Genomic DNA, 14,182 nt, shown 5'->3' on the forward strand with positions numbered 1-14,182 from the left:
ATGCTCCCCCCGCCATTTATTCAGATACTTATCAAGCTTCTATTATGCGCCTGGCATTACACTTGGCCTAGGATGGGGATCTATCAATGAACAAAGCAAAGAGACTTGCCTTCCAAGAATGAACATTCTAGCAGAAGGCGGACAATCACAAGAAACATAATAAAGAAGTTAGGGCCCAGCAGGACTATGAAAGATTCTGTAATAGATTAAGGTGAAAAAAGCCTGCTAGGTTAGGGACATGGTGTGGTTCATATGGCAATTTTAAATAGTGTGGTTGCAGTAGCCTTGTAGACAACATGGCATTTGAGAAGATTTGAACGAGTCCCAGGGATCTAGCCCTGTGTCCCTGCTCATCTGTGGGATGAATGAGTTTTTTATAATCAGAAAACTAAGTAGGAGGACTTCCCTGGTGATCCAGCGGCTAAGACTTCATGCTTCCACTGCAGGGGGCATGAGTTTACTCGCTGGTCAGGAAACTAAGGCCCCGCCACATGCTGCTTGGTGCAGCCAAAAATTAAAAAAAGAAAGAAAGCCAAATAGGAAAGGTGCCAGATTATATTCATTCATGCCAAATTAGAACTCTTCGACCCTTAAGGGATACTGAAGTTATAAAAGAAAAGAATATAAGTGAGTTGTATATATTCTTTTTCCAAATGCAGCAATATTCATATACAGCTCTGCCAATGAAAACTCCATGAAATGGTCCATATGTTAACTAGACAGTTTGTTTGCAGTTCAGATTTTAAAACGGGTCTAGAAATTAGACAAGGGGCTTCCCAGGAAGCGATAGTGGTAAAGAACCCACCTGACAATGCAGGAGACATAAAAGACGTAGGTTCAGGCCCTGGGTTGGGAAGATCCCCTGGAGGAGGGAATGGCAACCCACTGCAGTATTCTTGCCTGGAGAATCCCATGGACAGAGGAGCCTGGCGGGCTGCAGTCTATGGGGTCGCAAAGAGTTAGACATGACTCAGCCACTTAGAGACTTAGCAGCAGCAGCCAAGAGAAGACCCATCTAGGAACATATTGCAAAGTTTTTTCTTCATTTACTCAATAAAACATTTTCTTTGATTAGAAAACCACCCAGATTAAATGTTATTTTTTTTTTATTATTAGTCAAATGCCTAAGTTTAGCAGAACATACTTTGGTCCTAGTGTCTAGACCAAGTGTCATTGTGAATGACGTCCTTATTTTCCAGGTCTTCTCAGATGAATAGCCTTGTATGACTTCTGCTTTCTCATTTGGCTTCTGGTTCCTTGGAAAGGTTGGGAGCATCTCCCTATTCCACATAATTTTCACATTGGTACCTCAGTCCTGCAGCCCTTTAAGACAGTGGTTACGTTTCATAAGTCTTAGGAGTGAGATCCTTTTGCCCGTCTGACTGCTTCACACCCTGAGTATGTAGCATATTTTTATAGAGAGAACACCCATTAGGAGGTTAAAATCATCATTTCAAAATTCTACGACTTGAAATGCATTTGAATTTTTATCAGGAGGGTATGAAAATAAGTAAAAGCAATAGAATCTAAAGAGAAGAATAATTTGTTTTCTTTTCACTTTGCAAAAGGCCTTCTGTTCAGTGCAGTGAATTGTAGCAATGACCTCATATGAAAAACCCACTGGGATTTAAGTAGTAAAACCCTCTCTCCTTCACTTCTCCAGATAAGGAGACAAGGGGGCATCCAGCTCCTGGTGGACTTGCTGGACCATCGGATGACTGAAGTCCACCGTAGTGCCTGTGGCGCCTTGAGAAACCTGGTGTACGGGAAGGCCAATGATGACAACAAAATCGCCCTGAAGAACTGCGGTGGGATCCCAGCCCTGGTGAGGCTGCTCCGCAAGACCACCGACTTGGAGATCCGGGAGTTGGTCACAGGTCAGAATTCTTAGTAACAGCATGGCTGACGCTCTCGATGAATTTCCCATCATCCTGCACGGTAGCCAAGTGTAATGGTCCCAGCCTGTCCAAGGGCTAATCACACCAGCCATCCTGGGAATAAATATTTGCATGTTTGCAAATGACAGACTTAAGTAAAAGGGTATCAGATGTCATGCTGGTAGATGCGTCATGTTAAATAATTAGCACCCAGTAAACATGACCCTCCTAAGATTTTTTGACTGCCTTTCAGTCTTTGTCACTTGGTTAAGTACTGATATCTTAACATACCCCTGAATCATCATTAGAATGACATTAATCATAAGTGGTGAAAGGCCAAGGCATTGAGTTATTGGTAATAAGGTAGATAATACTGTGCTTAGCAGCAGAAAGCTTATTGTCCTTAGCAGTTAATTTCTTGAGTAAAATATTGATGCTTAGTGAAAGCCCCAATTTATATAATATTACAGGTTGGTTAAGCAGTTTTCTTTCTAAAGTGATCATGAGAAAAAGCCTTATCCATGAGCATAGGACTTTTGAGTTTCAAGAAATGAACACAGTTATGACAACTATACTACCTCATAAAGCCATGGGATTAATCCATGAGATTATGTAAAGCCTTTAACACATACCTTCATGGAATACATATGGACATAGGAAACATTAGTCGTTTACTATTGCCTCTCACTTTTAAATGTGAAGTTTTACTTGTTGAGGGGACTAAGGATATTGGCGACCTCAGTATGGAATTTCACATCATTCTTCTCATTATACTGGGTTGGCCAAAAAGTTCTTCCAGGTTTTTATATATTGAGTTTTATGTATATTCTGTAAGATGTTACAGAAAAACTTGAACAAACATTTTGGCCTACCTGGTATGTAGTATATATATGTTATGTATGCAGTATGCATACTGCTGTTGCTCTTCTTTGGGATATTTCACTTTTGGTTCATGTTTTGTTTCCTTTTCTTTGGATTGTTCTTTATCTAAGTGGTAGATTGTCTTTGTGGGGGGAAAAAGTGTTGTGAAGGGTTGTCATGTTATAATAGTGGTGTTTCACACTGAGCTAACATGGGGTGACATGGTTGGGGAAGGACAAACTCCTGTTGCACATATTATGCACACATTTTTACTCCTTCAAGCAGGTATTTGTCAGGTGGATTGCAAGATTGATTCTCAAAAAAGGATCTTTTACGTACCCACAATTCCACTGACCTTCTGTCTTGACGCTAAAATTTTCCTGAAACTATGCTCATAAGCATATGTGCACTTGTTCATTTAAGAAAATACATTACCGAAGCTAGAGTCATAAATATTTGTTCATTCTTGGGTCAAGACTCCCAGCTTCAGCATATTGTCTTTAACTTAGCATCCTTTAACATCATGGGCACATCTACTTTATGTTCTTAGTTAAATTAGAACTAGACGGTCATATTTTTTTCCTTCTGTTTTTTCTTTTCCTTTTCTTTTGTTTTGTCTTTCTCTAAGTGGAAGATTGTCTTTGTGGGGGAAAAAAGTGTTGTGAAGGGTTGTTGTGTTATGATAGTACTCTTTCACACTGAACTAACATGGGCTCACGTGATCAGAGAAGGACAAACTCCTTTTGCACATATTATGATGTGTAGGATAGTTCGGAGTGGGTTAAAAAATAAAAATACAACCTGCTGTTATAGTTATTAACACTTGGCTCTGTTTTCTTTAAAAAAGAAATTTACTTATTTGGCTGTCAAGTCTTTGCTGTGGGTATCTTTAGTTGCAGCATGTGGGATCCAGTTCTCTGACCACAGACTGAACTTGCATCCCCTGCATTGGGAGGGCAGAGTCTTAGACCCTGGAGCACCAGGGAAGTCCCACCTGCCTTTATTGTCATGAATTGTGTTTCAGCTGGAAATGCCTGTAAGAGAAAGAACTCAATGTGGATGCCTCTGTGCCTTACGACCAAGCTAATGGATGTATGTTGCTGCTAAGCTGCTTCAGTCATGTCCGACTCTTTGTGACCCTATGGACTGTAGCCCGCCAGGCTCCTCTGTCCATGGGATTCTCCAGGCAAGAATACTGGAGTGGGTTGCCATGCTCTCCTCCAGGGGATCTTCCCGACCCAAGGATAGAACTTGTGTCTCTTACATCTCCTGGACTGGCAGGCAGGTTCTTTACCACTAGCACCACCTGGGAAGCACAGTGGGTGTATGAGGCCAACACAACCAAGGGAGCACCCTCCTGCATACCTGCGCTTTCAGTTCATGATTTGAAAAGAATTGGATTTAACTAAAATTTGAATTTGCTCCAACACAAATCCCTTACCTAGAAGCACTCTCTGTGGTGGCTTCGCTCATTGCCAAAGAAACGCAGCTCCATGGAGAAGGGTGAGTGACTGACGGCTTCAATCAGAAAGGATACGCAGCCGTGTGCGGTCCCACGAGACCGTCCACCGCAGCACGCCCTGTGCTCCTAGGGATGCTTGAAGCCGCCATGCAGGACAGGATGGCTGGCTACTCCTGGGTCTTCAGCACTGCTTCTGAAGATGCTGGATGTCACCCATTGTGTGCCCCTGAGCAACATCCAGAATTGCTATGTGAGCTCCATTTGAAAACATCAAGGCAGAAAAATTCTTCAGAATGTCAGCACATTTCCCCTCCTGATGAAGTTGTGGCTGTAAGAAGGATGGTGCGTGTGTTACACAGAGAGAACAGATGCCTTATTCTGCCCCTTTTTGAGAAGAACAGGAGTTTGCACCCACTATCATATCATAACCCACTGTTTCTTCAGCAGCATGAGCTGGTGGCCCAGACTGTCTCCTGGAAGAAGTGCTGTCTTCTGCCATGACACTGTCCAAGCATTAGAGCCAAATGGATTCAAGATGGCAATGGTTGCTTCTAGAATAGATGTTCTCTGTCTTCCCAGAGGTGAGCTTCCCAGGTGGTGCTAGTGTTAAAGAACCCGCCTGCCAGTGCAGGAGACATAAGAGACGCACGTTCGATCCGTGGGTTAGGAAGTTTGCTTGGAGAAGGGAAGGCAACCCACTCCAGTATTCTTGTCTGGAGAATCCCATGGACAGGGGAGCCTCACAGGCTGCATACAGTCCATGGGGTCACACAGAGTTGGACACAACTGAAGTGACTTAGCACGCACTCACATCTTTCCAGAGTCAGGGCCTTATTGTACCTGGCTGAACTTCAGGCTTGAGTTTCACTGTTTTCAAAGAAAAATGTGTTGTTGAAATATTTAGACTTGCGGAAGCTCCTGGTTTCTGGGGTTGCTATGGTGGATACTACTGAAAAACAAGAAGCACTTGGCCAAGTTACCACTTGAGAAAAACATCTAGGAGAGCACCCCACGTGGAAGGAATTGCTGCTGCACCCAGTCTGTGGTCACAAAGCCTTCTACATGTCCACACTGGCTGACACCTGAGGGCGCCTGGAGGCCTGCAAGACTCCTTGAGCGCTATTTAGACAGAGCATCCAGATGCAGATCAGGCCAAAGCTAACTTCACTGCCTGAAGCAAAAGTCAAATAAGGCAAATAAAGTCCGCTCCAAGAGGCTTAGAGACTCATGTTCCTCTTCAGCACCAGCGGTGGTCAGTTGCCAAAGTGAGCTATGAAAGCTACGGTTCTATTGGCTCCTGCAGAGCTATGCAAATCCGGGATTTTAGTAGTCCTCATGCAGAGAGCTGACTCATTGGAAAAGACCCTGATGCTGGGAAAGATTGAGGGCAGGAGGAGAAGGGAGGGACAGAGGATGACATGGTTGGATGGCATCACTGACTCTATAGACATGTGTTTGAGCAAACCCTGGGAGATAGTGAAGGACAGGGAAGCCTGGCGTGCTATAGTCCGTGGGGTTGCAAAGAGTCGGACACGACTTAGTGACTGAACAACAACAACCCAGTTTAACTTCAGGGTCATCCAACCCTCTGTTTCTCTTACGTTATTCTCTGCCTTCTGAGAGTCCTGGACCCGGCCTCTGTCACTGTTGTTGAACAGAACATCAGACACAGAGTCTTGGGTGAGATAGAAAAGAATACCACTATAGGTTTGCCAGGCAAAGGGGGACAAAGAGGGCTCCTACCCTCAAAAATTGTGTGGCCTAACCTGGGAGGATTCCATGAGGAGTCAAAGGCAAAGTCGCTGTTGAGATGTGGGTGTGTGCACTTCTTTAGAGACAGATATTCTCTTGATGAGCTTCTCTGATTCCTTCAGTTGGCTTCAGGTGGTCTTCTCTGAAATAAAGAATGCTGACATCTTTCATTTATTGGGGATTTAGTTCTTCATGGCAAATAGATGGGGAAATAGTGACAGACTTTTTTTGGGGCGGGCTCCAAAATCACTGCACATGGTGACAGCAGCCATGAAATTAAAAGACGCTTGCTCCTTGGAAGAAAAGCTATGACCCAGACAGCATATTAAAAAGCAGAGACATTACTTTGCCAACAAAGGTCCCTCTAGTCAAGGCTGTGGTTTTTCCAGCAGTCATGTATGGATGTGAGAATTGGACTATAAAAAAAGTTGAGCACAGAAGAATTGATGCTTTTGAACTGTGGTGTTGGAGAAGACTCTTGAGAGTCCCTTGGACTGCAGGGAGATCCAACCAGTCCATCCTAAAGGAGATCAGTCCTGGGTGTTCATTGGAAGGACTGATGTTGAAGCTGAAACCCCAATACTTTGGCCACCTATCGCGAAGAACAGACTCATTTGAAAAGACCCTGATGCTGGGAAAGATTGAGGGCAGGAGGAGAAGGGGACAACAGAGGATGAGATGGTTGGATGGCATCACCGAATCAGTGGACATGAGTTTGAGTAAACTCGGGAGTTGGTGATGGATAGGGAAGCCTGGCGTGCTGTGGTTCATGGGGTCGCAGAGTCGGACAGGACTGAGCAACTGAATTGACTGACTAGTTCTCTAAAGAACTCAGAAGATACTGTTATGTGCATCCCTTGAGGTGGAAGGAGGACCCTGCCCCAAGGCTGCACTATTCTTTCTTGGTTTCCCCTCTCTTATCTCTTATCCCCTCCCTTCCCTAATTAGCAATTGTTTGAATCTGCCCTTGGAGACTCAGGAAGGTCATGGAGGCTGGAGTCTGTTCCCTACAAACAAGGAATGCGAGACACAGAAAGGCATCTGTGCCCGAAAACCCCACAGGGTCCTGTTCAGTGTCCATCTTTGTCCGAGTTTGATGAGCTTTTTACTCCAATCAGCTTTTCTGGGTGAGTCCAGGCCCTTCACTCACTCCTTAGTCACTCATTTCTAAAATGCATTTGGATTTCTGTGGGTGTTGGGTGTGTGCTAAGCCTTGGATATCTGCACACACAGGCTTGGCAGTCAGCGGACTCACCACGCACAGCTTCTGCTGGTGGCCTCTGTGATGGTTGGGGGCCCTGTTGTCAATTGTAACACTCTGGCATCGCTGGCTGCTGACTCTAAAAGAGATGTCCCTGGCAAATGTGTTAATGGTTTAGAAACTTAACTAGACAAGCAGAAAAAGAGATGATGGCTGGAAGAGTGGAGTAGAGAGTAATAAGTGAAAAGGATCATTTCATTTCCATTGTCACAAGGACCCTTCACAAAACCTTTTTGGAATGAGGTTAGGTACTTGTGTGTGTGTGTGTGTGTGTGTCCATGTGTCCTTAGTCATGCCCAACTCTTTGTGACCCCAACTGGACTGTAACCCTCCAGGTTCCTCAGTCCATGAAATTTTTTAGGCAAGAAGACTGGAGTGGATTGCCATTTCCTCCTCCAGGAGATCTTCCCGACCCAGGGATTAAACCCATGTCTCTTCTGCATTAGCTGGCAGATTCTTTACCACAGAGCTGCCTGGGAACCCCCTAGACACATGAATCAAAAAAAACTTGATTCAAATGTAACAACTGCCTCTTTACTTCTTTTGTAATCCTTCAGCCAACCTAATTGTTCAGCAAGAAGCAAGGACATTCCAGGCCCCTCTAGTACACAGAGTTTTTTCTGTTGTATTTTCCTTCCTGCCTGTTAGTGAATTGGTGAAAACAGATGTGTATTGAAAAAAAAGGGAAGCGAGGGTGACATACGCTTTGAATTCCTCGCTAGATATTTACAAACTAGGATGTTTTGTAAACAAATATTCGAAGGAACAATTTTAGTGATTAAAAAATAAATAAATAAAGCATGTTTGTAAACCAGAGTTAGGGTCTATATCCAGAAGGATTGAGAGCACCACATTATAAACAATGAAAGATAAAAGGAAAAAAATGATCTTGCAGAGCTTTAAATTATTTACTGAGTATTCCTTGGCAAACTGTTTGAACAATAATAAAATGTTAAAAATTGAGGTAGCTACATGCATTTATATTCAACCCATAACCTTGCATGCTTAAAAAAACAGCTGCCTGTTTGTACTACAGAATGTCTTCACAGCAGAATATATTTTGCCACTGCCTGTTAGACCTTGCAATAAATAATTTTCTTTCTGTGCAATAATTACTATGAGATGATGATCACAATTTTATTTAAAGCCAGTTGAAGCGGTTATATGCTAGCCATTACTTAAAATGTTCCAAAGCAAATAAACTTTATTAGAAGTGTTGCATGTCCTTTGGGCTTGACTAATACAATTTTTCTCTCTCTAAAGATGGAAATAATCAACCTAAATTTTGAAAGGCCCAACTAAAGATTTCAGAATGCTTTACAAATCATAATAAAGCAGTCTTTATTAAACCATAAAAATAAATAAGTTTTATTTCAGATGAAAGCCAATGTCCTTAAGAGTTCTACTTCTCCAAGAGCAGAGTGTATTTTTTCATTTTATGCTTCGTGTAACCCAAGTAGTCTTTCCTTTTAATTAAGGTGACAGGCTTCAGTTTAACTATTTACTTACTAGCATTAGATCAGTTGATTTAATTCAGTCAATCTCCAAAGGGCTCCAAAGTTCAGTTATATGCCCTCAAAATTTATATGTTGAGGTCCTAGCCCATAGACCCTCAAATTGTGACTCAGATGTAATTAGTTATGTTAGATGCTAAAGTAAGATGGGTCCCTAATGTGGTACAGCTGATGTCTTTATGGAAAAAGGAAATTTGGACACAGACACACACAGGGAGAATGTCTTGTGAAGATGAAGGCAGAGACTGGGTTGATACTTCTATGAGCCAAGGAACACCAAAAATGGCCAGCAAACCACCAGAAGCCAGGAGAGAGGCATGAACCAGATTCTCCTTCAACGCCTCAGAAGGAACCAACGCTGCTAACACCTTGATCTTGAACTTCTAGCCCCTGAGATCATTAGTCAATAAGTTTCTGCTATTTAAACCACTCAGTCTATGGTACTTTGTGATGGCAGCCCCAGGAAACTAATGCAGACCCACCTCAAGGCTGTTCATCTGTTCACAAATATGAACAGATACTTGTAGGTCAGGTAGATAAAGCAATGCAAATAAATACAGGGCCATGTAGGCTTACTTAAAAAGATTGCTGTGTTTTAAATAAATAAGACTCTATTGCCCTGATTTCTTAATGAATCTTCTTTTTATAAAAAATTTTTATTTATTTATTTACTTGGCTGTGCTGAGTCTTAGTTGCAGCACATGGGATCTTCCATCTTTGTTGCTGCATGGGGAATCTTTAGTTCCAGCATGCAAACACTTCGTTCTAGCATGCAGGATCTATTTCTGTGACCAGAGATCAAACCTGGGTCCCCTGCACCGGGAGCACAGAGTCTTAGCCACTGAACCACCAGGGAAATAAATCCTGAGGCATCTTCTTAAAACAACTACCTATAAAGAATTAGATGTGGCAAGGGTAATTGAGTAAATGCATTGTATTTTAATTTTTAAATTGAAGTAATAGACATGGTCAAAAAATAAAATAATATAAAAATGTTTATAATGAAAGCAACAGTCCTCAACCTTATCTATCTTCCTCCTAGTTCCCTCAGAAGCATTAAGCCTTAATTTTTGCTTCCTTTTGCTTTTTTAGCTTTCTTGTTGTTATCCTGTGTCTTTAGATAATATGTTTGTCTCAATCTAAACAAATTATCATAGGCTTTTTATACTGACTTTCTATCATAACGGAAGGAGACTTTTTTGCATTTTCACCACTCATGGCTGCTCCTTCTTTCTAACACGGTGACATTATCCTTGGTTCCTCTCCAGATTCACTCGGCAACTTCAAAAGCAAACCTCTGTTTCTCTCAATCTGACATAGACACTATGTCTTATCACTCCATTTGTGAGAGAGGCTATCAGTATTCCTTTGTCTTCACCCTTCCCTTTCACAGCTTTTGTCATCATCCTTCCTGTCTGTCCTAAGTCACCTCAGGGCTGTGTGACTCTCTGTGACCCCATGGACTGTAGCCCACCAGGCTCTTCTGTCCATTGGATTCTTCAGGCAAGAATACTGGAGTGGGTTCCCATTTCCTTCTCCAGGGGATCTTTCCAGCCCAGGGATCAAACCCCTGTCTCTTATGTCTCCTGCACTAGCAGGATGGTTCTTTACTACTGACACTACTTGGGAAGCCCATACTTGACTTTATTGCCAAGACTGAATATAGTTACACTCTATTCCATAAATGTAGTTAGTCTTCCAAAGTTTTCTATAGCTTGATTCCAAAAATTGAAAGCCAGGTATCAGCCTTTGCCTTATGAGCAACCAGTGTGGTACCTGTAATCACATTTCTTTCCCCATGGGTTCAAAGTGATGATCCTTGTCAGTGAAGTACATTTCTAGCATCGCATCTGGATGGATCCTCCAGCAGTGACAATGCCCACCAACTGAGCTTTGTCCATGATTTCAGTCATTGTTAATTCCTTGGTTTTCTAAGGATCTCCCTATCAGAATCTTTTGTCTTTTGCACAGATTTGGATAATTGCTCTCTAGATCTGCTGTATAGCTGTCTTGGGTTGAAAGTTCTATTCACTAGATCCTATAACCTCCTCTTTATTGGTTTACTGTCTTTTAAGTTCCATAAAGGGCTTCCCCAATGACTCAGTAGTAAAGGATCTGCCTGCAATGCAGGAGACACGGGAGATACTGATTTGATCCCTGGGTCAGGAAGATCCTATGGAGAAGGAAATGGCAACACACTCCAGTACTCTTGCCTGGAGAATCCCATGGACAGAGGAGCCTGGTGGGCTACAGTCCAGGGGGTTGCAAAGAATCAGACATGACTGAGCGCACAACTACAAGTTCCTTAAAAACTTGTGCTCAGGAGATGAAATTATGAAAATATCAGTACTAAATCCTCATACCTGATTAATATTTACTAGATATGGACAGATAGAAAATTGTTTTTCTCAAGAATATTTTCTGTAGTTTAATTCTATCCTTGATACTGTAAAAGTCTGTGAAAAATCTAGGTGTTGCCCCTTTGAAAACATTCTTCGGTATTGGACACTTCCAGTTTAAAGAGTGATGACCTTCAGTGCCAGAAAATTGTCTTGTTATTTTTCAAAAAACTCATTCATGTTTTTCTTCTCTTTCTGGAATTATTTTGAGTCAGACTAATTGGATTTTTCCTTCCTCTTCAATAATTTGCATCCCTTGGTCTTTTTATCAAGCATGCTGAGAGCTTTCTCCAGCATCTACCATTTCCTCAACCTATCTTTGAGGTTTTTATTTTTGATTTTTTCTTCTTGCAGGGGTCTAAGACATCAGTGGTAGTAGTATTTTAGTTCTAAGAACTTTTTGTGTTCTTGTTTTATGAATGTAGACTATTACTGAATTTCTCTAAGGATATTATTTAGAGCTAAGGTTTGTTTTCTCTTTATCATGAGTCATCTCACTTTGCTGTGGTGTCAAGTTCTTTTTCTGTCTGTTTGTATGGGAGCCTTCCTCATTGATTTTGCAGACTTACTTTAAGTATATGGTAACCCCTGGGTTGGGAAGATCCCCTGGAGAAGGGAAAGGCTGCCCACTCCAGTATTCTAGCCTAAAGAATACCATGGATTGTATAGTCCATGGGGTTGCCAAGAGTTGGACATAACTGAGTGACTTTCACTACTACTCACTTAATAAGTTCTCTGCTTATTTTTAAGAAGAAGTAGAGAGTTTGTCTGAGCTCTGAGCACATTGGTGAAGTTTGTGAACTGTGAGCTTGACTTCAGGTGAGCAGGTAGGAGTTGAGTTGTTATAAGATCCTCAAGTATCTTGATGAGGGGAGTTTTTCTCTGAGAGTCAGATATCCACATTAGCTTTTTATTTCTCCCCCAATGCAGTTAATCTCTTTGGAGAATATTCTTCTTGAGTAGTTTGTTTGTCTTGTTTGTTCTTCTGCCTGGAGGGAGGGGTCTCAAATTCTGCAAGGGCAGTCGGCCACCTCACTGGGTCCTCAGGATGGAGTCTTCTGCGTCCAGGTCCTGCACTGGGCTGGCCTCCTTATCAGTGTCATCAGCTAACTCAGCTCCATCTATTCTGTAGCTCAAAGAAATGAGATGAAATATCTCATCTGCTGAATGACTTCTTCCACGCTCTTCTTTTTTTCTTTATGTCCCTAATAAATAACATCTTCCCTGCATGAGTTTTGAACAGTTTGGTAGGCAAAGCGTAAATAGTATTAAATATTATCTCTACTGCCTATAGCAGCCAAGTTGGCAGCATTAATTACTCTGTGTCTGCTAGCCAACGAGCTTAATTATTTCAAAAGATTTCTGGGGTGTAATGTTAACCAACTCTGGAGGGTAAACACCCTTTATGGAAGGAGACACTGGAACAGAGGAGAAGCATTTTTCCCCAGTAACATCCTCCAGCTTGTTGTTTTCCTCTTATGTATGAGGAAAACATATGTATGATCAGCTGGAGATATGGCTTATTTCTTCAAAGAAGGAAAGTGAAGGTGTTAGTCATTCTGTCATGTCTGACTCTTTGCTACCCCTTGGACTATACCCTGCCAGCCTCCTAGGTCCATGGAATTTTCCAGGCAAGAAAGAATACTGGAGTGAGTTTCCATTCCCTTCTCCAGGGGAATCTTCCCGATCTAGGTATTGAATCCTGTCTCCTGCATTGCAAGCAGATTTTTTATTGTCTGAGCTACCAGGGAGGCTCCTACAGCAGGAGTCAAACATTTTGTCAAGATAGCCTTTCCTCCATCTTCATAGGGTTTTGGGGGGATGATCTGGGACTCCTGGTGGGCATTTTCTAAATTACACTAAGAGGTACTGAAATGGGTCAGAAGAGCATGTTATTTAAATCAAATCCAGGGTCACTGTCTTCCCACGGTTTCAAATTAAACCCCAGATTTATTTCTTATCCCAAATAATGTCCAGCCATGTTATCCAGCATAGCACATCTGAGGTTTTGCAGTAATATTAAACAACACCCAAAAGATAAAAATGAACAGGGACATTCCAGGAATGAAATGCCAGCAATGTAGAGATGCTTTGAATTTTAATATAATCCCCACCAAATACCAAATTCCCAAGGAGAAATTAAAAATCAAAGTTTAAGTCCACTTTCATGTTGAAGTCCAAAGACATTAAAGTTCAAAGGAATTAAAGTCTAAAAATCGATATCTCTTGCCATTGTGTGTTAAAGTTCAAAGTCCGCAATTCTTTAGTTAACTAAAGTGTAAAAACCATCCTCCCCAACTTTTTTATTCTGAGTCAGACTAGTTGGATTTTTCCTTCCTCTTAAATCATTTGCAGCTCTGCTGGAAGAGTTCTCTGGGGTTGCTTTCTTCAGCAGCAGGGGCTGCCTTGCACTGAAACTGGTGACATACTTTCAGGGCCTCAGGAGATGCATTATTTCAGCATCAGCTCCCACTCACCTTCCTGTTTAGGGATGTGAACTCTAGCGTGTACCCATCACCTTTAGGGAAGAAGCTACCCTAAGCCCACGAGAGCAGTATTCCCAGACACAGGTATGCACCGAGGAGGACCAGAATACCAAGACCATGGCAGACCGCTCAGTAAAGTTCATATTGGTTACCTGTTGCTGCTCCAACACAATTCCACAAATTTAGCTACTTAATGCAAATTTATTATCCTCTAGTTCTGGAGGTAAGAAGCCCAACACAAGTCTCACTGGGCTTTTACATGGCTAAAATCAAGGTGTCCACAGGGCCGTGTTCCTTCCTGAAGATTTTAAGGGGGACGGACCTTGCCTTTTCCAGCTTCTAGTGACTGTCCACGTCCCTTGATTGTGACCCACTTCCATTGTCTTAAAAGCTGGAGACATGGTGTCTCTGACGAGTCTTCCATCGTCACATTGTTCATGAGTGCTGCCGGGAATGGTCCTCTGAAAGACCCGAGTGATTAGCCTGAGCCCACCTGGATAATCTCAGAGACTCTCCTCGAGATCCTTAAGTGAATCACCGCCTCCAAGTCCCTTTTGCCATGTAAGGTAC

The 14,182-nt window shown here is 42.3% G+C and overlaps 1 protein-coding gene across 2 annotated transcripts in view; it reads left to right on the forward strand.

Annotated features, from left to right (window-relative positions):
* The window catches only part of CTNND2 (catenin delta 2), a 1,061,406-nt gene that overhangs the window by 817,167 nt on the left and 230,057 nt on the right, over window positions 1-14,182 (forward strand). For both annotated transcript variants that reach the window (XM_043887623.1, XM_043887624.1), the window contains exon 11: window positions 1,664-1,877. In XM_043887623.1, coding sequence (XP_043743558.1) covers window positions 1,664-1,877 — 214 coding nt within the window. The remainder of the gene's footprint in view (window positions 1-1,663; window positions 1,878-14,182) is intronic.

The sequence above is a fragment of the Cervus elaphus genome, chromosome 25 (genome assembly GCF_910594005.1).
Source record: "Cervus elaphus chromosome 25, mCerEla1.1, whole genome shotgun sequence".
NCBI classification, from domain to species: Eukaryota; Metazoa; Chordata; class Mammalia; order Artiodactyla; family Cervidae; genus Cervus; species Cervus elaphus.